The following is a 24,468-nucleotide window of genomic DNA, read 5'->3' on the forward strand; positions in this document are numbered from 1 at the left end:
GTGCTTGCTTACGCCTTGATGCAATACATGTAACTAATAACTTGTAAAGTCAATGGAGTTTTGTTCGATTTTTGACGAGTTAAGTTTTAAGAATGCGATATTTAATAGATAAGGTACCGTAACTTAGTAAAAAGTAATAAATGCAGTTGTTTCCCCTGCCAATGTATTGTGCTGTATATCTTGATAGCATCTTGATTTCAATTGAATAAAAAGTATAAGGAAATAAAACTTCCATAAACAATTTCCCCATGTTAGACTTTAGTGTCGTAACGTGCAAGCAGTATAATATGTTTTAAAGCAATATGCTCGAATAACTTTGAAAGGTTGTTTATTACGTCTATAAATCAGTAATGTCACTCTCGTAAAAGATTGGATCAGTATTTTAGTGCAGTCACAATAACCAAAATTGTAAATCAGACTGTTGAATACTGATTGTTAAAGTGATTGATGAAGAAATTTATCTTCAACTCTTTCTGGAATCTGAATTTTAAGGAGGAATGATTTCAACAAGTTGCTTTTTTACATTTTTCAAAGAAATTTCTCCGAGAAAAGTTCCTTGGATTTGTTGATGCATTCTAGAGTTAACATTTGGTTTGGGAGGAAGAAAGGAAGAAAATAATTTTTATCATAGACGGACTGGGATAGGTTTGAATAATTTTTTTTTTCTATATTGGTCTAATCCTGTTAGTCCAAAGTCCTTTCGTCTGTCTTATTTGATTTTGAAGCAATTTAAAAGTTTTAATTTCTACCAAAATGTGTTATATCCTCTGTTTTCTGCACAGAAATGTTTGGGAAATTTTTATTTTGCTTTCAAAATTGTATTTACCATATCTTGATAGTTCAGGAAAAAACTCTTTTGCGCAATTCATTTATCATTATTAAGAGCCAAGAAACTTGAAACATTTTTTCAATTTTGTTTATTCTTCTGTAAAATTTGTGATGCTTAACGTAGCGCCTTTTGAGCTCCTGCAGTCAACCTGACCAACCGAAACTTAACGAACTGTATAAAAAATTTGTTTATATACATCTTATTACATTTTTACGAGTCGGAAAAAATTATAAGAGGTGGGGGGGGTGTAAAACCTGTAATCCCCCTCCCCCTGGATACAGCTTTGGTTCCAAGTGTCCGAAATTCACAAAAGAGTTTTGTTCACAAAAGATTCACAATTAGATTTTATCTTTTTGTTTTATGCACGTCGGTTGATATACTGTTTGGATAGTAGGGTATATAGTAACTAGCAGCACTGCATATCGGACAAAATGCATTAAAAAAAGACTTTAGCTCATACTTTTTTGAGGATCGGAAAAACTGTTTGCAGCCTTTATAGGATAAAAGGTTCATTTATAAAACGTTCAATAATCTGTGGCTAGCCATGAAATTGATAAATTTGATATACAACTTTAATTTTCAAAAAAAGAATCTAAGCAAGCTTAGTTTTAAGTTTCTTGTATCAATGTACAATAAACATATATAATATGTACATAACATATATCCAAAAGCGGGTTTCCATAAACACTTTCCTTTAGCCCTACCAGTACTGTCAATAATACGAAGTTAATATTATTTATCGGGCCAATATAGTTTAACCCACTATACTTTAACAATTGAACTACAAATGATGGAGAATACGATAACGTTCCGTAAATCCTTAGAATACCTTATTTTATTATTCAAACACCCAAGATGGTGCGTTATGTATATGCTGCACTTATTAGAACTCAAAAATTTCAGACCGGAATTGTTATCAATAATTTAATTACGAATGGTTAAAAGCCCTTCATCTCTTTTCTTATTTATTTTTATAGTCTTTGATATATTATTCTTAGTTGCTTTAATATAAGCTATGGGGCTTGGAATTTTTCTCTCTTTAGAGGGAAATAGACATCTCATCCTTCTAGGGGCTATTTTTACCATAAATCTATCATTTAAAAAGTTACATATTTTTCTTAGGTTTAAACGAAACGTTTCATTAGTTTTATTCTCAATTTTCAATTTTGATTGGTTTTACCTCGCCTATCAATATTAACCCCTCCTCCATGTCCTCAAAATTTCTTGGCTAAAAAATATCACCTCTAAATTTAAAAATACCTTTCGTTTGATACCCTACATGTAATAGTTTGCAACAAAAACAATCCTTTTTACCCTCCTCCCCCCATTTACACCCTTGGGAAAGATCTTTGGGTACTTTTCTGATATAGCCTACCCCCTATTTAATATTCTTCTAATATGTTTCTCTGACGTTCAATCCTAATGAAATATACCCCCCCTTATGTGCAACTTTATTGCCCAAATTATATATTTTCCATCTATTCTGTCACCTCTCTTTGTCTTGTCTCACGCTAAGCTGAAAGAAACTAGCAAAAAAAACTGGTTCTTTGATGAATCAATGAATGATCAACTTGAACGGTAGGGGGTTTATGATACATCGTTCTGCTCTTGGACCATAAATATTCTCCATAGCTTAGTCCCCGAGACGGAATAAAAACAGCTCGTGTATGTATTTGAGATGATTGCCAATTGCACCTCGCTACTTGTTTTATTTTTCTGTTTACTTATTTTTTCTTTTTGTATTTTAAGTTGTATATTTTTTTTATTTGTTCCTAATCATACTGATAGCTATAGCAATGAGGTAGAACTCATCCATTTTTCTAATCCTAGATGTCGAGCTTCAAATGACGGTGGAACTATCGAAGCGGTGTCGAGATTACGAGTTATTACCAAACCTACTATTGTCTCCTTTATTAACGCCACAGGGGTACGTACTCTACTTCCTTTCTCTCCGTCTATTAAAGAAACATGTGCAGTATCGTTTGTTCAGTAACACCAGGGTTGATGTGGTTAAGTTCGGTTATGATAGCTCAAAATACGGTATCTTACAAGATAAATCGTAAAATAAAACAGAAAAAACTAACACAAAGTTTTTCTTTTTGTTTTTTTTTTTTTACTCTTGTTAAAAGTGTGTAGTTTGTGTAATTTTTTTTTTTTTTTACAAAAAATAGATTTTGTCAAACGCTGTATTTTAACTATAGCAGCCAGGTGTGTCAATTCACAAAACTATAGAAGAAATAAAAAAAAACGGATTTTTCAAAATATGAAGGGGGACATTTTTTTTCCTAAATGTCACAAAACACCTTTTGAATTGTCACTGCTGAGTTGTAACAAATTTGGTAATTTTTACAAAAAAAATCGCGAAATCTTGGCTCATTTTCCGCTTTTAGTAAGATAGTTCAGTTTCTATTGTAATCCTTTTAGTTTTCGCAATTTCAGATAATCGGTATGGGATTAGATTTACAACTTCCAAGTCAATTGAAACTTATGACAGTACATTTGAGTTGTTGTTACTGAACAACAAAATGAACTTTTCGTGGAGGTTTCCAATTATGGTCTGTAGTTTTTGATGCGAGAAAATCAGGATGGAATAAGCTCTGTATAGTTGTGAAACGATGACTAACTGTTTATTGATGGTATAGCAATCAGAAATTCTGTCGGTCTGTCTGTCGGTCCTGGTTCTGCTACTTTAGGCACGTCCAGGTAAGCTAGGATGATGAAAATTGGCTTGCGTATCAGAGACCGGACCAGATTAAAGTAAAAATAGTAGTTTTCCCGATTTGACCATCTGGGTGGGGGAGAGGGCGGTTAATTCGAAAAAAAGAAAAAATGAAGTATTTTTAACTTACGGACGGTTGATCAGATCTTAATGAAATTTGATGTTTCGATATCATTTGGTATCGAAACATCTCAGAGCTCTTATTTTAAATCCCGACCGGATCTGGTGACAATGGGGGGGGGGTTGGGAGGGGAAAACCTAAAATCTTGGAAAACACTTAATGGGGAGGGATCGGCATGAAACTTGGTGTGAAAAATAAGCATAAGTCCTAGATATATGATTGACATAACCGGAACCGATCCGCTCTCTTTGAGGTTGTGGGGGGGGGGGGCTAATTCTGAAAAACAGAAAAAATGAGGTATTTTTAACTTACGAATGGGTGATCAGATCTCAATGAAATTTAATATTTAGAAGGATATCGTGTCTCAAAGCTCTTATTTTAAATCCCGAATGGATCTGGTGACATTGGGGGGAGTTTGGGGGGGGGGCTAAAATCATGGAAAACGCTTAGATTGGAGGGATAAGGATGAAACTTGGTGGGAAAAATAAGCAGAAGTCTTAGATACGTGATTGACATACTTGGAACGGATCCGCTCTATTGGCGGAGTGTTAATTCTGAAAAATTAGAAGAAATGACGAATTTTTAACTTACGAAGGAGTGATTGGATCTTCATGAAACTTCATATTTAGAAGGACCTCGTAACTCAGATCTCTTATTTTAAATCTCAACCGGATCCAGTGTCATTGGGGGGGGGGGGCGTAAATATTAGAAAATACTTTAAGCGGAGAGATCAGGATGAAACTGGATGGGAAGAATAAAAACACTGATACATGACTGACATAACCCGACCGGTCCACTCTCTTTGGTGGAGTTAATAGGGGGGGGGGGGGGTAATTCGGAAAAATGAGGTATTTGTGCTTACGAACGGGTGACCAGGTCTTAATGAAATTTGATATTCAGAAGGATCTTGTGCTTTAAAGCTCTTATTTTAAATTCTGACCAGATCCTGTGATATCGGGGGGAGTTTGAGGGGGAAACCGGAATTCTTGGGAAACATGAAAATTGAGGTATTTTTATCTTACGAGTAGGTGATCGGATCTTAATGAAACTTGATATATACAAGGGTCTTATGTATCAGACGCTCCATTTTTGACTCGAATTGGATCCGGGGACATAGGGTTTTGGAGGAGGGAAACAGAAATTTTGGAAAACGCTTAGAGTGGAGATATCGGGATGAAACTTGATGGGAAGAATAAGCATAAGTTCTAGATACGTGATTGACATAATTGGAACGGATCCGTTCTCTTTGGAGGAGCTGGGGGGTGTTAATTGGCAAAAATTAGAAAAATTGAGGTATTTTTAACTTAAGAACGGGTGACCGGATCTTAATGAAATTTGATATTTACATTGTTTCATTGGGGGGAGTTGGAGGGGGAAATCGGAAATCTTGGAAAACGCTTAGAGTGGAGGAATCAGGATGAAGCTTGGTGGATAGAATAAGCAAATGTCCTAGATACGTGGTTGACGTAACCGTACTGAATTCGCTCTCTTTGGGAGAGTTGGGGGGAGGGGCTCAGTGATTTGGCGAGTTTGGTGCTTCTGGACGTGCTAGGACGATGAAAATTGGTAGGCGTGTCAGGGAGCTGCACCAATTGACTTGATAAATTTGTTTTCGCAGATTCGACCATCTGGGGGGGGGGGCTAAAGGGAGAGGAAAAATTAGAAAAAAGGAGGTATTTATAAATTACGAGTGGGTGATCGGATCTTAATGAATTTTGATATTTAGAAGGACATCGTGATTCAGAGCTCTTATTTTAAATCCTGACCGGCTTCTGATTTTCCTTTTAAATCAATCTATTGATTTTTAGAATTTTGTTAGAGCTCATACCATGTGAGTTCTTGGCTCTTAGCTCTTCAGGCCTCGCCACAAGTGCCAAATGAGCTCCTAGCTCTTGTTTTATTATAAATTGATGGTTTTAAATTTCCATCATACTTTTTCCTTACATAAGAAAATGTTTTGTTGTAATTTGTTTGCTAGGCACTTAGCTGTTGCATCTTTAAATTTGATATGACCTGTGGACTTTCTTTTTGACAACTTATCTTACTTTATATAATTTATTAGTTCCCATAACACCTAGCCAATCAAAGGTGACGAATTTTTTTCGATGCTTGAAAAGCATACCTGGTTTTGTCTCCTGACTGTCGAGTAGAACTGTAACTTTCAGAAAGAACTCGATTTTTTTTTTGGGGGGGGAGGGAGGACGTGTAAATTGTCTTATGGGAATGAGGTAAGATATTTTTTCTTGCACAAGAATATATGCTAAGGTCTTTTTTCTCAGTGTCTGACAGGTTCTTTGACTAGTTAGGATTATAAATTATTTTTCAGTCTAGCTGTCAGCACTGAAAAATCCTTTATTGGGTGTTTTGGGACTATTTGAATGTACTAAAGATGTCTAGTAGCCAATGGTTATTTACGCAGTGTCTCTTCATTAAATTGATTTCCTAGTTTATAGTTGAATCATTCACCAGAACTTGCTGGAGCAGGAGGGCACGGCTAGCGATTGCCTATCCTGGAAAAATTGTTATCCCCCCCTCCAAAGAAATATCATAAAAAGCAAGCTTAAAGCGAAGTTCGGAGAATTAGTCTCTTATTCATTTAGTTACTTGCGTTTAGACTTGTACGTAACTGACCTACCGTGCAGGTGTTTTGCAAGCACGACACGCGTGTAATTTTTTTCGGCTAAGTGTGCTTTTTCGCCTCTGATCTATTATATTTGAAAAAATTTCTGTATTAACTACAAATAATAACTAATGTTGCTTCAATCTTGATACATAAGGAAATATTAAACAGGAGAAAAAGTTTTTTTTTTCACAGTTACTCTCTTGAGGGATGCCAAATACCGTCCAAAGCGTATATAATCAACCCTAATCGTGCAATACCGTAGCTCCGCGCCAAAAAGGTGTTATTTGTTGTTTTTTTTGCATATTCTAAACAAAAAAAAGAAGCAGAGTATTCACTAATAAGTAACGTCTAAAGATTGTGAAAAGCGTAGCAACACAAGTTGTCTCAAAAAAAGAAAGAAAAATTTTAGAAAATATGATCAGGGTTTTCTCATTCTGTTATCAACATGACTGAATAGTCGAAGCTTTAACTTCTGAGAACCAAGTGGCCGTGTTACTGAATATTAATTTAAAAAACGTTTTCCACAAAAATCCATAGAGTTTTTCAAAGAAAAGTAAAGAGCTCCATTAAGCCAAAAATCATATTATTTGCTATATAATATATTGATATAGAGCATCCAATAATAAGTAACGTCTTACCAACGATTGTGAGAAGCTGGTAAGAGTAGTAACACAAGTTAAAAAAAAAAAAAAAAAAAAAAAAAAAAAAAAAAAAAAAAAAAAATCAACAAGAAAAATTCTAAGGCTCTCCATGTTATTTTGACTTTGCCTTTTACGGTTATCTGCAGCCTATAGAGTAGCTGGTACTTGTTTATTTTTTATTGTAGACATTTACTTCCTAAATCCAACTGTTTAACGCTACTCTTTTTGTGGTTTTGTTTCTTATTCCATCCATAATAGATCTGATTCAGTCCAGTTTCCCATTTTCAATCCGCTCTTCCAAAAATGAAAAAGCTTTTCACAAAGAGGGGGCTGGTTTACGAGTTGAGCACAATAGTTTGGGGGTATTTTACAAAAATATAACAGTTGTATATTCGGCAACAATTTATTTGAAATATCCCAACAATATCTCCCTTTTTTGCCAAATTGGGAGGGGTTTTTTAAAATGTCAATATTTATATGTCGTATATCAGCTCTATTATGAGTAGTCTTTTTTCATACTATCGTTTCCGCTGACCCGTTTTACAGTTTGCTTTATTTTTTCTATCGGACTATCCGGATAAGAACCCCTCCCCCCAATAAAAATGCTGGAGGTTCGCCCCTGGGTCTCCGCACATGATATCCCTCATTTAAAAAACTAAAACTAGAACCGCCCTAAAACCTGTATTTGACGCTGTGGATCAGGTTTTCCAAAATGTTTGCTTTTTAGGTGCAAAATAAAGACATCACAATTGAATGTATTGCCCGAGGTGACCCCCTTCCAGAAATTGTGTTTCTTAAAGAAGGCTCAGATAACACATACAAAATTGGCGTCAATACCCTAGACCCAAGGGTTAGCGTTGAGGCCAGCATTGGTGGCTCAGGTATTGGAGGTGAGCCTGACAGCGCTGTTGCCAGGTTGTCTATTTCAGGTGCTACACGTAGCGATGACGGTCTCTACAAATGCTATGCTGAAAATTCAGGTAATTGAATTCTCAACCACATTCTTAGAATTGATAAATAGTATCTTTCGCCTTGCCCAAAAATAGCGCTTATCTTACATTAAAAAAAAGAAACCTTCTGCAGGTTCGCCCCTGCAGAAGCATAGTCAGTTCAGATGAGGGACGGGTACACCATAATTCTAATTTAAAAGGATCCAGGAAGTCTTAGACTACTTTACACTAATTGTTAGCATCACATTACATAATGAAGCCACGTCAGTCAGTTATGTCCAATTTTACATTTTAACATTCAACTCAAATTTTACAGTTTTTTTCTCATTTGAATTTCAAAAAAAAAATTGTTCCAGTGAAAACATTAAAATCCTAACTTATGAATCTTTCGTAAAACTACTAAAATGCCTCCCACACATTGTCCCTTTGAAGAACAAAACCGATCAGAATTAAGACTATTTCCTGGTGTAGAATCCTTTTGTTTCTAGTCTATTTTGAAGTGAACAGATGTGGTTTATTTTTCGCTCTTACTGAGGAATTATGGGGTTAACAGCTTTGGTTTTATTATTATTAAAAAAAACTTGTGCTGTTTTCTCCGACAGGACGGAATGAAAGGCTGAAGATATACGGATCTAAGCATTAATTACATTAATTTCCAAGATGCTTTTATCTATAAACTTTTATATTTTAAAGCTAAAACAGAATTAAAGGAAGATTTGAAGGTTATTGCTAAATTTTCCAAACCTATTAGGCAATTTTAATTGACTTATTTAATTGACAATTTTAATTGACGTATTCCATATTCTTTAAATATATAAGAGACTTATGTAATATCTAAATTGTGCCACCCTTCCCCTCAAGAAACTAGGCGTATACTTGCTAATGATGTTTTATCACATTATTTATATTTATTTTAATGAAACCCTTTCCGTATCTGATTTTTTAATGCTTAGGCATGATTGCCAAATATCTCAACAAACTCTTTACTTCTAAGAAACGGGAGAAAGAGCCTAAATAATAGCCAAAGAGTCATAAAAACTGAGCCCTTTATTTTCTTGAAACAACTTTTCCGAAGCTTCACGTTTATCTGGAATCGATCCTCATCAAAACCGTGTATTGATTCATTTTACTTGCTGAAGAACTAGCAGCATATTGGGCACGTCTATATATCCGGTGCTTGAAGCAAGTTATTAGACTTAAAATCCCCTTTTCTTTTACCAAAGAACTAAGAAGAAATAAGAACTTGGTTTCATCGATGAAGCTGATGTTTGATGACCAAAATGAGCCGAACATATTCATGTATATTCTCCTAGACTTACCCATCCTAATTTTAAGTCATGCCTACTCTCTTTAAAAACTAATAAAAACTTTCAAAGGCAAACTTATTTTATAAAAACTTTAAAACTTGAGGAAAAAATATCCATAATTTTAGGCGGATATATTGACATCTTAAATCCATTTGGGAGGGCCATTTTTGGTTTTAAGTTTGTTTTTTAATGTTGTCCTTTCAAATAAGATTATATTTTGTGCTATTAGGGATATTAAGAGACAATTTCTTAAGAGAACAAAAAAGTAGCCCTTTTCTCAATTGAGAATATATTTTCAAGTTAAAAGCTACAAATTTTTTCGGTTTTATTTTTTCAAATTTTCTGGGATGGGAAGATTTTTCGAAAAGTGGTAAAAGTACCAAAAACTGTGAAAACAAAATCTGATTATATTAGTTGGTTAATTGGAAAATTACCCAACTAAATATTATTAAAATTTAAGAAAATCGGGATTTCGATTTTTAAAGAAAAACAAAAACGTTATACAGTTATGCATTTTTTAATAGTAGCGAGCACCAAATTTCAGGAAAAGAAACAGTAAAAAATAATCCAAAGAAAATGGCACCATCCGGCCTGAGAAGGTATGCCATTCCTTGGAAGGTCTACCTGTTTTTGGGAATAAGTAAATTGTTAATGTTTGGATTTTTTCGGACGAAGGTATTGTCAAATTTAACTAATTGGCTATACAACGTGACAGCACTGACTAAAATGTGGCACTGGCCTAAAAACTCCGTAGCTTTGAAAAAAAAAGATTTTAGAAAATAGGAGTTTTCAGATATGAATGAGAGTAAACCTTAGATGGGAACAAATTCAAAACATATTTTTAATTTGATAGTTGGCACTTAAGGTACTTTATTGCAGTACTTAAGGTACTTGGTACATGAGGTATTTTAATTTGATAATTTGGTACTTTAAGGACTATCTTTTCCCTCCACAGGCGATATATGATATAATCTGAAGTATCTATTCAAGTATTTTAGAATACTGTAGACACCAATGAACTGTGCTTCAAGCGATCTTTGTACTGTTTTCTTTGTGCTCAGAAAAAAACTTTGTTTTTGTCTTTGGGGAAACATGTGCATTTGTTATTGAGCTTCGCAAGTATTGCTTAATTTCTAGTCAATTAACAACTTTGTAAGCGTTGTTTTTCCCGAGAGACAGCAATATACCTGAATCTAAGGAACAATTGGATGTAAAAAAGAAACAGAAAAAAAAAACAATATATTTTTATTACTAACTCACTTGTTTCTCACATTGGTGCGAGATTTCCCAGGGGGAGATCCAAGAAATGGAGTATCTGTAAGTCACAAATTAAAACTATCTCAGTTTCAATCTTTTATCTGTAAATTCTCCAAGCTTTTCAGTTACGAAATCGAGATTAAAATTCAAGTAGTTTGTACGGTTGCTTTGTTTTTCTCAGCTTTATCTGGGTCTTTAAGTCCACATGGCAGCCGATTTAAAAAACATTTATCACACGGGATTTTTTGATCCCATGCCTAGGAAAAGAGAGTCGTCTAAATGCTATCTTTCTCGGCAGCCCTGTACGACTGAGTAGTCCCATGCTTGTGCTCTATTATAGCTCATGCTGGATTGTGAAAAATCATGTTCAAGCTCCACACTAGAAACTAATTCTTCTTTCTAAGTAAAGCATGCTGAATGTTTGGATGATGTATTTCCTCATTGACCTTGTGGTGTAGAGTAGACTCATGCTGCTTACATTAGATGGGGTTAAATTCTCTTCGAGTAGCACACTAGAAAGTAAAATTACTTTCTAAATAAGCTATGCTCTATGTTTTAATAAAAGCAGTAATTGGACCCTATTCCTTCCAAAGAACATTTTCTAAGTAAATCACATTGTATTTATGGGATACAGTTGCGAGCAGGGATCCCCTCTTTCATAGCATGGTTGTAAAGCTTTGTCGAAAAAGGAAAAAACTTAAGAATTTCGAGTCGTTAATTAAAATTTTGTTAATTAAAAGCGTTTGCTGGGAAATAAAAGAGAGAAAAGGCTTGCAGCAAAAAGTAGCCTAAGCAAACCTAAGTCTTACGAGAAAAGTAAAGATGTCACTACTCTTCCTCAATTTAATCTATTTCACTGGTTTCTATATGCTGAAAGGGTTCTGTATATTTGTAAACCCAGTTTTGTATTTAGAGCTTCTTTCAGTGCATCATGGTTGCACTCATAGCTACAAACTGTGTGCAGTATATTGATGTGTAAGTATGGTGCCCATACAAAGGCTCCATGGCCTGTAAATAAAGGTAGGACACCCTTCATAAAAAAAAAAAAAAGAAACGGTCCAGGAACATAAGATCCCTTATTAAAATCCAAATTGACTCCAATCAGTCCTAGGCAAAAAAAAAAGAATTCAAAAGTTTTCTTTACAGTATATATACTGTAAAGATATACAATTTTGATACAAACAATACGTTTATACGTTTATTTGATACAAACATATAATTTTGATATAAACAAAATACGTTAATCTAAAATAAGTGTGCATCATAAGTATACTTGGTTTGATATTATTGCTTGTGTTGCGTCAATTCAGATCGTTGTCTCAAGTGTCTTGGTCCAGGCCAAAGTAGCTGGAAGTTCATCTGGGATGAGAACCCGCCATAATGGTGCTGTTATGGTTCCAAAACATTGTCTGATTTTAGTTTTTGGTACAAAATTGAGGCTAATCATGTTACAAATAAAGAGTAATATGACGAATTTGAAGAGTATTTTGTTTACTGTGAATTATATATCGGATGAAGGTCATATCTTACGGTTGATGCTCAAGTCTGCTGATGTGTTTTTTTTTGTTTTTTGTTGTTCTTTTTTTTTGCAGGAGCGCCATTTGTTAGGTGGCTCATTTGAAATCCTGTCTAACCTATCATCTAATCATAATTAAATGACAACAGAAGGGGCTGAATGCTGGAAATTCCCTGGTAGCATATGTGATTCATAGTCTTAGTTTTTTGAGCACATATTTTGGTGTATGATGAATTGTTGGCGGAGGGAGGTGTCTTTACCATTAGTCAAATATATTTAATCATATATTTATTTCCTCAAATATATACAAATATTAAGCATTTGTTTCTGATGAATAACGCATGGTGCCCTTAAATATAGCTGACTAATCGAGGGTCTTTATTTTATGTGAAGATACCCGTAATTTAATTTAAGATAATCGTTACTTGGTTATTCTACCAAAATAAATGAATTTTATAGGTTTGTTATTCAGTTAATCTATTTTTGGTAAAAACAGTAAGTAATTTAATTTAAAATCATATCCTATGATATACTCACTCACTTCTTAGGCTGAGGCAGATCGCTGTAGAAAATTCTGGCATGTTGCCAAACTATTTTCTATCAATTAGATTATCTAAGGAGTGGTTCCACGACAAATAAATGAAGCTCTTGTATACCTTTATAAAAACAGCAAATTAGTGTAATAGAGCGAAAACCATTAGAATCCTTGAGGATGCCTTTTTGGGGATTAGGGTAATAAATCTATGCTTCTAGATAAATGAATGCTCTCAAGCTGTTTTGAAGGGGGTTAAAAGGAAAAGGATATTGAGGCTAAATGAAAAAAAAAAAACTTTTCTTGAGGAAGCTTTATTGAAATCGATTTGAGTATTGAACTGACAGATTCTATTTCTTTGAGGGTAATCAAATCTGTTTGCAACGTCAGGTGTTTATATCCTTGGGAAATTTGTAAAATGAGAAAGAATTAAAATGATGTTTTTTGGCTAGAGGAGGTAAAGTCCAGCGGATACCAATGACACCTGTTGTTATTAATTGGTCCTCGTCTCTTGTGAATTCAATGCTGCTTTTTAATTTTTCAAGACAAATTAATTGTCTTGACACCGCTCTCTACAATTGCTCAGTTATTTATTAACTGCTTGATCATTATTAAAAAGTTATACAACAAAGTTCTTATATTTTTCGGTTACTATGGGCTATGATTTACTCCTTACCAGGTTTTAGCTTTTGTTGTAACGATGACTATAGTACCTAAGCAAATGAGAGCATTTGATATTTTCAAAGCTTTTATAGGAGAATAAGAATAAGATTTATTAGCCTTCCTTTTTTTAAAACTTGATTGAAGGGGAAAAGTTTGTGTTTTTTTTATAAATTATATCAGAAACACTGATCGAGTTTAACCATGACGTTATCGGGTATCTAATCATAAAAACGTGTTGAATTCATAAAGTATTTTTGATTATAACTTTCTTTAATAAATTTAGGGGGAATTGCCGAAAGAATGGGCCACATTACTGTTGAATTTAGACCGAACTTTGATGATACTCCTATGAAGGAAATGTGGACTTGGTCACAGCGACCTGTGAACTTGACGTGCAGAGCATCGAGTATTCCAAATGCTACAATTAACTGGTGGAACAGCCGTTACAACGCTCTCATTGACGAAAACGACCCTCGATACAGAATATATAACAAAGATGGAGAAAGCACGCTTTTGGTATTTCCTAGTATATTATTTATTAATATTTGTTTATTTAAAAATTTTACTCTAGAATTTACAGTACTTGTTTATTTTTACACTAGCCAAACAGCTTGTCAGGACACATGGATATAAGAGGGAAAATGCTTAGCGTTCACTGCTTCGTGACGACAAAAAAAAAGTTTGTCTCCTTCTCCCAAACACAAAATCCTAGGTTTATGTAGCTAGGTAATGTAGGTTACAAAATCCTTTTTTTAAGAAGACTAATGGACAAACATCGTACAATATACACTAACACAATTTTGACAGTCATGTATATTAGCAGAAAAAAAAACATTTTTCTTCTAAATGATTGGGAAATTTATATAAAACCAGTAATGTATTATTTTGGCTTCTTTTTCTCTCTGTTTTTTTCCCTTTTATAAGTCATCCCAAATACTACGACTAACTACCGTAGTGAGTAAGCCTTTATAACTCACTGACTAAAACAACCCCGATGAAGAATATATTACAAAAATGGAGTAAGTCACTTTGGGTATCCTTTTTCTTACTTATTTATTTTTATTAACTGATTAAATGAACAGCTTGTCGCTATCGATCACTACACTGATTTATTTCTATTATTTTGCAGAATAGAAAAACGGTTTTTTTTTCTTTTTTTTATAGTAAAGAATCAAATTAAAATATTAACCGAGCAGAAACATAGTGAAATAAGAAGTCGAACTAACAACGAACAGAATCTACTACTACTACTACCAACAACTCACCACAGCACCAAGCCGCCTGAGGCCAACACAGCTACGCACGCTCCTCCTCCATCCCAATCTATTCAAACCCTCCCTTTTTAAATCCTCCCAGAAAATTCCCATTTCCTTTATAAATCTTTCTTTATGACTTCTTCCCTCCCAAGACGAGGACGACCTGCTTTCCGTTTAGCCCTAGACGGTTGGCCGAAAAGGACAATCTTCGGTAATCTGTACAACGTGCCGAGTCATCTCAAGGTCTCTTTCATTATAGCCTTAGAAAGCGGGACTGAGCCACATTTTTCGTACAGCATACTGTTTCAAATACGGTCTGTGAGCCGGGTAATCAGAACAATCCGTTGGCAATTTCTCTGGAAAACATCTAGCAAATCTTCATCCGCATTTTGGAGCGCCCACTACTTTTAACATCTTCACTTCTCCCATCGTCTTTACTTATAATACTACCAGGGTAAGTGAAGCTGCCCACCTGATCAATTCTTTGGTATTCAACGTCACCTTTTCATTTTTACTTATTCTTAGGCTTAGTTACTTAGTCTTCTTGACCTTAATTTTCAAACGTATTCTAGCACCCTGAACTCACAAAACCCATGAAAGTTCATTCATTTTGCGCACACTTTCATCTAGGATGCTTAAATCATCAGCATAATCTGTGTTCAGGAGAGTTTTTCTTCCCCATTTGATTCCGTGGTCTTCCATTGCCTTTCATGTGCTCCTTAAGATAAACTCCATAAAAATGATCCATATAAAGGGGGTAGAGCACAACCCTGCTTTACTCCTGATTTAATACAAACCCAGCCGCTAACCTCATTTACTACCTTAACCACAGCAGGGTGATTCTCGTACGTAGCACTAATCACTTTAATGTATTTTTATGGTTCACCAAACAAGGATAAAACCTTTGCTAAAGCTCTTCTATCAACAAAATCGAACGAATGCTCATAATCTATAAAACTGAGGACCAAAGGTGTTTGACAACTCAGGCACTTCTCAATCATTAACTTCAGAGTGAAAATTTGGTCGACACATCTTCTATCTTTTCTAAAACCGCACTGTTCTTCTCTCAATACTTTGTCTTCAGCATATCTCTGTCTAAAAAGTATCATATTACTGAGTAACTTACTACCTACAGAAACCAGACTAATGGCTCGATAATTACATCACTTACTCTTATCATCTTTCTTATACAGTGGTTTAAATAAGGTTTTCCTAAAATCGTTAGGTAATTTCCTTTTTTCAAAAATAATTCATAATCTTCAGTAACTTATTTCTAACCCCAGAGCCACCATATTTAAGAAACTCATTTACTACACTATCAGCACCTGAAACCTTATTAGTTTTTAATCCTATTAGTACTGTCGCTAATTCTTCTTCACAAAACATATTCCTTCACATCCAAGGTATCACAGACTTTATGTTCTGTCCATCTCCCTTTACAATATTTTACTATTATGCCGTCTAGCTGCATCTTCGAAATCCTCGGCAATTTTATCCATGGCTTCCACTTCACACATCTTTAGTTCATATTTTAATGCTTTCTCTACTTTCTTTACATTCCTTTTGTTTTCAAATGATCTAACATTCAGATAATTCTTGTACTAGCCCCTTCTTCTCTCTATTAAACATATAGCTTTTTCACTAATATTCCTAACGGCAGTCCTAACTTTCTTCCCTAAGACACCATCAGCAACTTTATAAATTGTTCTTCTGAAAGAAAAAAAATCATAAAAGAAAAAAAGAAAAAAAATATGTTTTCTAAAAGAAAAATTTCGAACGTTGTAGTTTTTATTTATCAAACTTCAGCAACTGGAAGAGCAAAAGTACGATACTAATCAACATTACAGGGAAGAAATATCCTACTTTTTTCACAGAGTTAGGAGTATTCTCGACGGAGTATAGGATTTTCTATCCTATTTTTTAGAGCCGCTACGTTTGGACTTTCAATTTCATTTCTCTGTCATAAAAGGTCACTTTTGTTAAAACTTTCTTTTCATTTAATTTCTTCCAAACGTATAGAAAATTAATGCCTTAATAAAAGTTTTCAAACGAACATTGATAGTTTTTTAGTTCTCAGTTTTTTAAGTACTGTTCAGTTTGTTGAAGGAATAGTTTGAATTGACAAAGCAATTAATAATTACCTACTTCATTCTGTACATTTGGAAGCAACGCGTTTAAAAATAATAATAAAAAAACTAACAGAAAAACAAGAAAAAAGAAGAAAAAGAAGCACGACAAATTCGTTTTTATGCATTTTTGTTACATCTTTACGAGTCAGACACTGATCTGGGGTTCAAACCCGGTACCCCCTCCCCCTGGATAAAGCCTTGTTATCTACTGTTTTTTATGACACTACATAAAAATATTAAATAAATAGCTGTGTTTGAACAATAATAAAAAAAAACGACTTTTACTTTCTTGACGTGTAATAAATCAATAATTCCTCCTTAGAATAGCCCTTGTAATTGATTGAAGAATCTCTAAAATAATACGTTTTTTCCACGTTACTAACCAACCCTTGAAATGGAAAGGTTTCCGAACACGCAGAACGAAAGAAGTCAATATTTCCCTTTTCAAATTTTAAAGAGAACAAATAATTTTATGTCACCAATTTTATGACTCTTTTCAAATTATTTGTGTGTTGGAGTCTTCACAAAGGGCGTAAAATAAGGAAATTGACCATCCTCGATATTAAATCCTAAACAAGACTTCTTTGCATATATTGAAAAGCTTAGAAAAGATTAGAGTTTAAGCCATAAAATTCATGATTCTTCCTTATCAATGTAGAACTTTATGTTTGTTGTAAAAACATTAAAAAGTATGGTATTCAATCACCAATCATTTTATAAATACTAGAACGCTATTACAAAGATAAAAAACTATTAATAAGGAATTCTTGAGTTTAGTTGATTGTTTCGTCCTGCAGCCAAATTAATGCAGACTTTCAAACGCAGAAGACCTGACTTTCAAACGAGCTAATTAATGAATTAATTTTTTTTTTTTTATCTTATTAAATAAAAAAAAGTTTTCTAAACAAAAGTAAAGAACAAAAATATGGCTAAATCAGAGTAAAAAAAAGATTAAAACAAAAGACATTATAATGATTAATCTGTAAAAGTAAATAGAAATAACTTAATAAAAATGAAACCAATAATGAACTTACAATTTACACAAAAATAAAACTAATATTCAACTAATGCATAAAACAAACTGAATTTACTAGACAAATGAGCGAGGAAGTCGTCTTCCAAGCATAAGATTAGCACAAATTACGATCAATAAACAAAACGAACTAAAAACAAACAGAAATTACAATAATTTGCTCAAAACGACCAAAATTAATATGAATAGGGCTGAAAACCCCCATGCCCTTTCAAGACCAGAACGTAATTTGCGCTTTACTAAAAAAATGACTGGATTGTCAGTTTAATATATATTCCTTAAAGTTTTAATAATTTTTTATTTATTAAAGTTAAAAAAAGTTACTTGCGCTGTAGTTGGAGTGCAAGGTGGAAGACTTCACTCATCATATATCTAGTAAAAACATTTTAAACGTGTAAAAGTAAATTGAAAACATTTTAAATGTATTTTGTTTTCGGTAAAACGCAAATTATGTTCTAGTCAGATGAAGGCATGGGGACTGTCAGCTCTACTCATGTTAATTTTTACTCGTTTTGAGTTTGACTCGCTCATTGATTGTATGATTTAAATAAATAAAAAAATACATTTTTTCACCTTTTTTTTTTTTTTTTTTTTACTTTTTTCACCTTATATACCCCCAGGGCATTACTTGCAACCCTTGCCCTGATGGTTGTAAAAGGGTTGTCATCCTCAAAGTCATAATTTCCTGACTTTCCAACTACGCTGAACAAAATGGCTTTCTAAAAATTATAATTCGATGTGGTTGGGGAAATGATTGGCGGAGGGGGGGGGGGTACATTCGCCCTCACATCGCTTTTGGCTATCAATTTCCAATCGAATAAGCACTTTTTGAAATTTCTATGACATTTCCTTCAATAGGAAGTGCCCAGGTCTAAGAAAAAAAGCCTATGATGAAATGGTGAAGCGGTTACCATACTAAACATAAGTTGTCACCGTAGCTAATCCGTCCTTTGGATTTAGAATCAAGTTATGTAAACCCAATAAGTTTTCCGTACCTTGTTTTCAATTATATTTATAGTTCTTTAGAAAAAAAAAATTGTCCATTTTGAAAACGAGCTTTAAGTAAAAAAAAAAATATATATATATTGATAATTTTTTACTTTTTAGTGTTCTGCAAAATCAAAAAGTCTTTAGTCTTCTCTAAGTCTTATTTAGTCTTTTTAAAAAATAGTTTTCTTCTTTTTATTTCACTTTGAACCCGAGTTTTTATTTAAATAGATTGATTAATTTCGACTTTATAGAATTCTGCAAAACTAAAGTCTTTAGGGGGAGGGATATCTCGACTCTAATTAGAGTAATTTCTATTGGGTTCGTTATCCCTAGTAGTTTTTGTTTGATTTTTTTTTTCTGTTAACAGTAATTTTTGTTTATTTAAAGCTTGATTTTTTTGCAAAATATACTTTGCATCTTATTCTTCACTTTTGTTTTGAACTTTATTTTCAGTAGCCTATAGCTGTGTACTTTCTGTTTGGAGATGTTGCTTGTTTTTTTAATTTTTGCCATAAATTCCGACGATAGGTAAATTTTAGATAGGTAATTCCTAGGATTTCTAGTATTAGTGAGATTTCCAATGGACTTGGGGAAAGCTTGCAATGCACGTAATAACGCCTAACAGCCATTTTGTGGACTGAAACCGTCATTGAGCTTTCATCGTACACTATGCTACCGACACATGTCATTCGAAATGCATGATACACTTTATCTATAAAAAAAATTCTATTTAAAGCAATTGTATGCGCATCTCTAAGCTAAAATGCGGAAATGAAACTACATAATAGTGACATCTAGACTAGTGTAAACACTTTATTTATAGATTGTTTTTCATATAAGCGGACAAAAAAAGCTCTTGAGCCTGAAACTTTATTGGTGAAGGAAGCAAGTAGTTAGGAAGAGTTATCGTTCTAACCTGGGACCATAATGCTATAATCCTAGGGAACCCCAGTTTTCTAAGAGGGAGAGCTAATTAAATAGATGTGGAATACACACTAGTTTCCACATCAAAACGCTTCTTAAATAACTGGAGGGATTTTCTGAGACTATTCCCAGAGGTTGATCTGTGCTTAACTGTGTTTGTTGTTCATTGTAGTTTATAGATAAGCGTCCCTTTGCATCAGCAAATGCTAGACATACTAGATTCCTGATCCCTTCTGCCGTAAAATGACTTGTGGTTTTCCAGGTCACTCCTGAGGATGATAGTTTCTATGGTGAATATCGATGTTTGGCTGAGAATAAGCACGGAAAGGCTGAACATTTGATCACATTGAAACAGGCCCATGTACCTCAGCCCCCTACTCAAGCTACCTTCCAAACTGTAACAGGTAAGAGCAACCCCTTAGGCATAATGCCTTAAAATTTCTTTTGAAATTCAAACCTCTCCGCATTTTCCCTCTTTAAAGATAATTTTTGTTATTTTGCTGCTACGGATTGCGGGTGAATTTCACGTCAAAATAGGTCATGAGTCCAAGCATTATTCTTGGTTGGATTTATTTTGGCGTGGCTGCTGTTTTAGCATGTCAAAATGCAGATTAATGAGCTTGTATTCTAATGGTCTATCTTACATATATTACACAGAAGATGGAATGGGAACTAAGCCAAAAATTTTTGAAATATTTTAAGTATGTCCAAAAGATGTGTTTTCAAGTCTTTTTATTCTATAGGAATTTGTCTTTAATTGAGCCAAGTGATCATTTTGATAAATAAAATGACTTTATCGGGCTTTATTTGATGTGATAATTTTTTTTTCTACTTTTGAACTGTGAATTTTGTTTGGATGACAGTTGTAATTTTCTTTTTTAGAGGACTACTCAAAGAATATGGGTAACTTATAAGAGTGGGAACTGGGAACTGGAATGGGAACTAAGCCCAAGCTTGGAAAAATTATTTTAGAAATATTTTAATTATGTCCAAAAGATGTGTTTTTCAAAAGTCTTTTTATTCTATAGGAATTTTTCTTTGATTGAGCCAAGTGATCAATTTGATAAATAAAATGAATTTGTCAGGTTTTATTTGATGAGATAATTGTGGTTTTTTCCTACTTTTGAACTGCGAATTTTGTTTGGATGACAGTTTTAATTTTAGAACATGAAAATTGTATTTAGAGGACTATCCAAAGAATATGGGTAACTTATAAGAGTGGGAACTGGTGCAGGTGTCGACAAAAAATAGTATAAATCCCATCTAGCGCTTTTTGGCATTTTTTTAGTGTAATAATAGGATTAAACAATTTAATTCGTGTAATAAATAAGATAAAGGTAGTAATAGGTGTCTTATCTCAGTTCCTGACAGAGAAACGATTACAAAGCTTCAAAAAATTTCAGTTATTGCCAAACCCTAGATGACGTTGAGGGTTTGTTTTTGCCGATACTTGTGTCATTTTCTATCTGGTAAGCTACCCATTCTCTTTCGGACTGGATAATTCTAGTTTTGCAGCATGACGTCCGTCCTGCAACTCTTTATTAGGTATATTATAAGGTGTTTTTGTGTTTGAAAGTACTTGAACTTTCTTTTCTTTTCTCAGTGTGATAGAACCTCTATTTCTAGCGACGACGATAACTTTCAAGATTTTTGGTCCCCAAAACACTGGTGGCAGAGAGCTGACCTCCTATGCTGTCCAGTACAGAAAGCAGAATGAAGAATGGACCGATGAAAACCCATCCAAAGAATGGCCGATCGGTAAATCCCTGTTCTTATTTAAATATATGACTTGTTTAATCTTTATAAAGTGAAAATTAAATCAATACATAGAATATGGAGCTTTTGTAAACAGTACACAGTAAACAATACAGAATGATGCTAACAATTTGGAGCCACAAATGCACTTTTTTTTCTTTCTTTTATATATATATATATATATATATATATATATATATATATATATATATATATATATATATATATATATATATATATATATATATATATATATATATACAAACAATCAAGGCCGTACAATGCGACTAATCTAGACAATTATCTCAGATTAATTGAAATGTGTTTTTCAAAGTTTTGTGTTTTTCATTTACTTATTATTTATCTTATTTACTGTGTATTTCATTATCATTCCTCTTATACTACAGCTGTTGGCAAATAATTGGAGCCTCCAGGTTAAAACGTTCAAAGTCATACTTACCATAATATTTTCACAATTTGTGCTCACACTGAAATCTAGATTACTTGTACATTTTACAAGTTTTTACCGAGCTTTTTGAGTTAAAAGACTAAAATCCTGGAAATATTTTAGTGAGTGTCCAAAAAGTCCCAAGAGAAAGTAGAATCATTTTTGCTTAGTTTGTGTGTACACTATTTTTTTCTTCTTCAATCTTGAAAATCAGTATTTTGAGTTAAAAAAATATTTTTTCTTCTGATTCTGAAATTGTTATTTGTCCCAGTTTGTAGAAAACAATGCAGAATAATTGTTTTAGTTTTTCTTTTAAAAATATTTGATAACTTAAAAAACCCTTTGAGAGTCGGGTCTTAGCCATTCTGTTAAAATGAATCGTAATTAAATTCAACTTAGTAATGGGCTCTCTTCACTTGAAAGAAAATAAACAGGCTTGCTATTTTTAGTAATATATGAGGCAGCCTCAATATGAGGCTAACTACCTTCATGACTGCGTTATAGAAGGACTGAACCAGGATAAAAAGGCCAAGTTAAGTGGTTGCTTTTATGGTACATCGCAGAAAATCCAGAAAACAATGGTTTGAAGAGGTAGATCCCCCCCCCCCCCGTATCTACCCAGCGAATAAAGAAGTACTAAATAGAGTTTGCTAGTTTGATTTATCTATAAAAGTATGAATCAGTATGTCTATTTAAGGTTGTACCTATAAAATTACGATATCCTTAATAGTGGTTTTTTTTCTAGAATCTCCGTACATCCTGGAAAATCTGGAACCACAGACCGCATATGTATTCCGCTTCTTCGCAAGGAATCCGGTTGGATTCTCTACATACGGAGCACAAACCCAATATATGATGCCAAAGAGAGCAGCTCCAGAGAAACCAAAAATCCTCGCGACTCCAACCGGAGGTATAGTCCATTCTGCATACTCTCAGAAGTACGATTTGGCTTGGAGAATCATGCCTGATAATGGGCTACCAATTGACAACTTCCAGATTGTATATTTTCCCGTGAGTAATCATGTTTATGTGTGATTAGATTTCTTTTGTAGTTGCAATATTTTTCTTATTTTAAAATCTTATTAGAAACTAGTCAAAATAAAAATAAAAATTTAGAAGACTAAAAATTATTATCTTGAGTCATCTTTGTTATTATTATTATAGTTAATTGGTTTTCGACTGGCCGTCCTTACCATTACCCTTTTTGGTGTAGTTATGGTTATCTTTCTCCTTTTTTTTGTTCGGGGTGGGGGAGGTAGTAGCTGGATAGATAGATGAGTGGTGAATCTACTGTCTTCTGTTAGAGCTTTGTCTACACTCACTTTTGAAGAGTTATCAAAGGGGCACTGTTTAGCCCTAAGCGTGCCCTTCTTTATTCTCTCTATTTCTTTCTCTCAAATTTGATCTACTTCCAAAAAAAAAACAAGCTTTAAACTCAGGTAAAAAACCTAACTTGCTGGTGCAACAAACACAGATAAACAAAAAATACGTGGGTTCGCCTGTGAGTCCAAGCAAATGCAGTCCCAACTTTTGCATACAAGTCCAGCGGACATTAGCCGTCACGCATTAATCCAAAATCAATTCAATCTTTCATCCCTTAGTTCTATGACTATTTAACTTAGTTCTGCCCTAGGAATGACGCATGGATGGATGATTATAGACTTATCTATCAACAAATGGACTGACTTTATTTTTGTACAATCCTAATAAGGGCTTATGCTAGATTTGTCTCTCACTCACTCGGACTATCTGTCTTGGCTTATTCTAATATTAGCCATGGCTTGATGCCCACAACTTCTTGATTTTAATTACATTATTTTTTGAGAAGATTGATGTTTATTTGATATTTCCCTTTTCAACAGTCAGAGGCGCCATTTGGGGGGGGGGGGGGTCAGGGGTGGGCAAATGCCCACCCCAGATTTTTCAGGGGGGCCCAAGCTTCCACCACAAAGGGCCTTTTGCCGGCCATAATAATCCATTATGTCCAACATAATCCATTCTGTCAAATTGATTTGAAATTACTGCATGCCTATTACTTTCACCGACGTATTGTTTACTTAAATAAGAAAGTTTCTCGCTGAGGAGGGACAGCCTTTAGTCTGGTTGAATTTTCCACTTTCAGTTTAATCACTTAACCCCGTTTATTATGATCTTTGATGTTATAATTAATCTTAGAGGTCAGTGTGGCTGAGTTCCACATTGGGCTACTGTACATTTCCATGCAACACACGGGTGCTGAAAATGAGTTTTTACTTAGAATATTTGATCGATGTGCTGCCAAAACTCGCATTTTTTCTTATGTGAAAGTTGGGGGGAGGGGGGGAAATGGAGTTCATGCCCACCCCAAGATTTGGCCCAAACGGTGCCTCTGTCAAAAGATTCAAGGAAAGACAATCTATTTCTTGTCCAAATGACCTCTTACCACCATATAGTACACTACTACTACTACTACTTACCGTATACCATACTACTTACCACCTCGTACACCAGGTGTATCAAAAAGCTCCACTGTGTCCCTAGTCCTTTTTCTAAGCTGGATACGTTTGTTGAATCTTTTTTGAAGAAATAAGAATGGCTTTGGTAGCCCCGTGAAGATGACAGAATTGAATGAATTTTAGGGTAATTTACCTTCTGGGGTAAAAGGTAAAAAAAAAGGTAAAGGATACGGCATAAGACTTTACAGTCCATACCGGCGGTGCTGATCTCCGTTTCTTGGCCCTTCAGCCAGGAAGTGCAATGGGGGGGTTGGGGGCCAGCCATCCTGTGCTTTCGCAC

At 34.1% G+C, this 24,468-nt stretch overlaps 1 protein-coding gene across 8 annotated transcripts in view; it reads left to right on the top strand.

The window, feature by feature from the left end:
- LOC136029063 (fasciclin-2-like) overlaps positions 1 to 24,468 on the top strand; it is a 196,992-nt gene that overhangs the window by 150,150 nt on the left and 22,374 nt on the right. For all 8 annotated transcript variants that reach the window (XM_065707095.1, XM_065707101.1, XM_065707098.1 and 5 more), the window contains 6 exons: positions 2,660 to 2,756; positions 7,661 to 7,913; positions 13,442 to 13,674; positions 19,753 to 19,894; positions 21,117 to 21,248; positions 22,439 to 22,704. In XM_065707095.1, coding sequence (XP_065563167.1) covers positions 2,660 to 2,756; positions 7,661 to 7,913; positions 13,442 to 13,674; positions 19,753 to 19,894; positions 21,117 to 21,248; positions 22,439 to 22,704 — 1,123 coding nt within the window. The remainder of the gene's footprint in view (positions 1 to 2,659; positions 2,757 to 7,660; positions 7,914 to 13,441; positions 13,675 to 19,752; positions 19,895 to 21,116; positions 21,249 to 22,438; positions 22,705 to 24,468) is intronic.

Source organism: Artemia franciscana, chromosome 7 (genome assembly GCF_032884065.1).
Source record: "Artemia franciscana chromosome 7, ASM3288406v1, whole genome shotgun sequence".
Lineage (NCBI taxonomy): Eukaryota > Metazoa > Arthropoda > Branchiopoda > Anostraca > Artemiidae > Artemia > Artemia franciscana.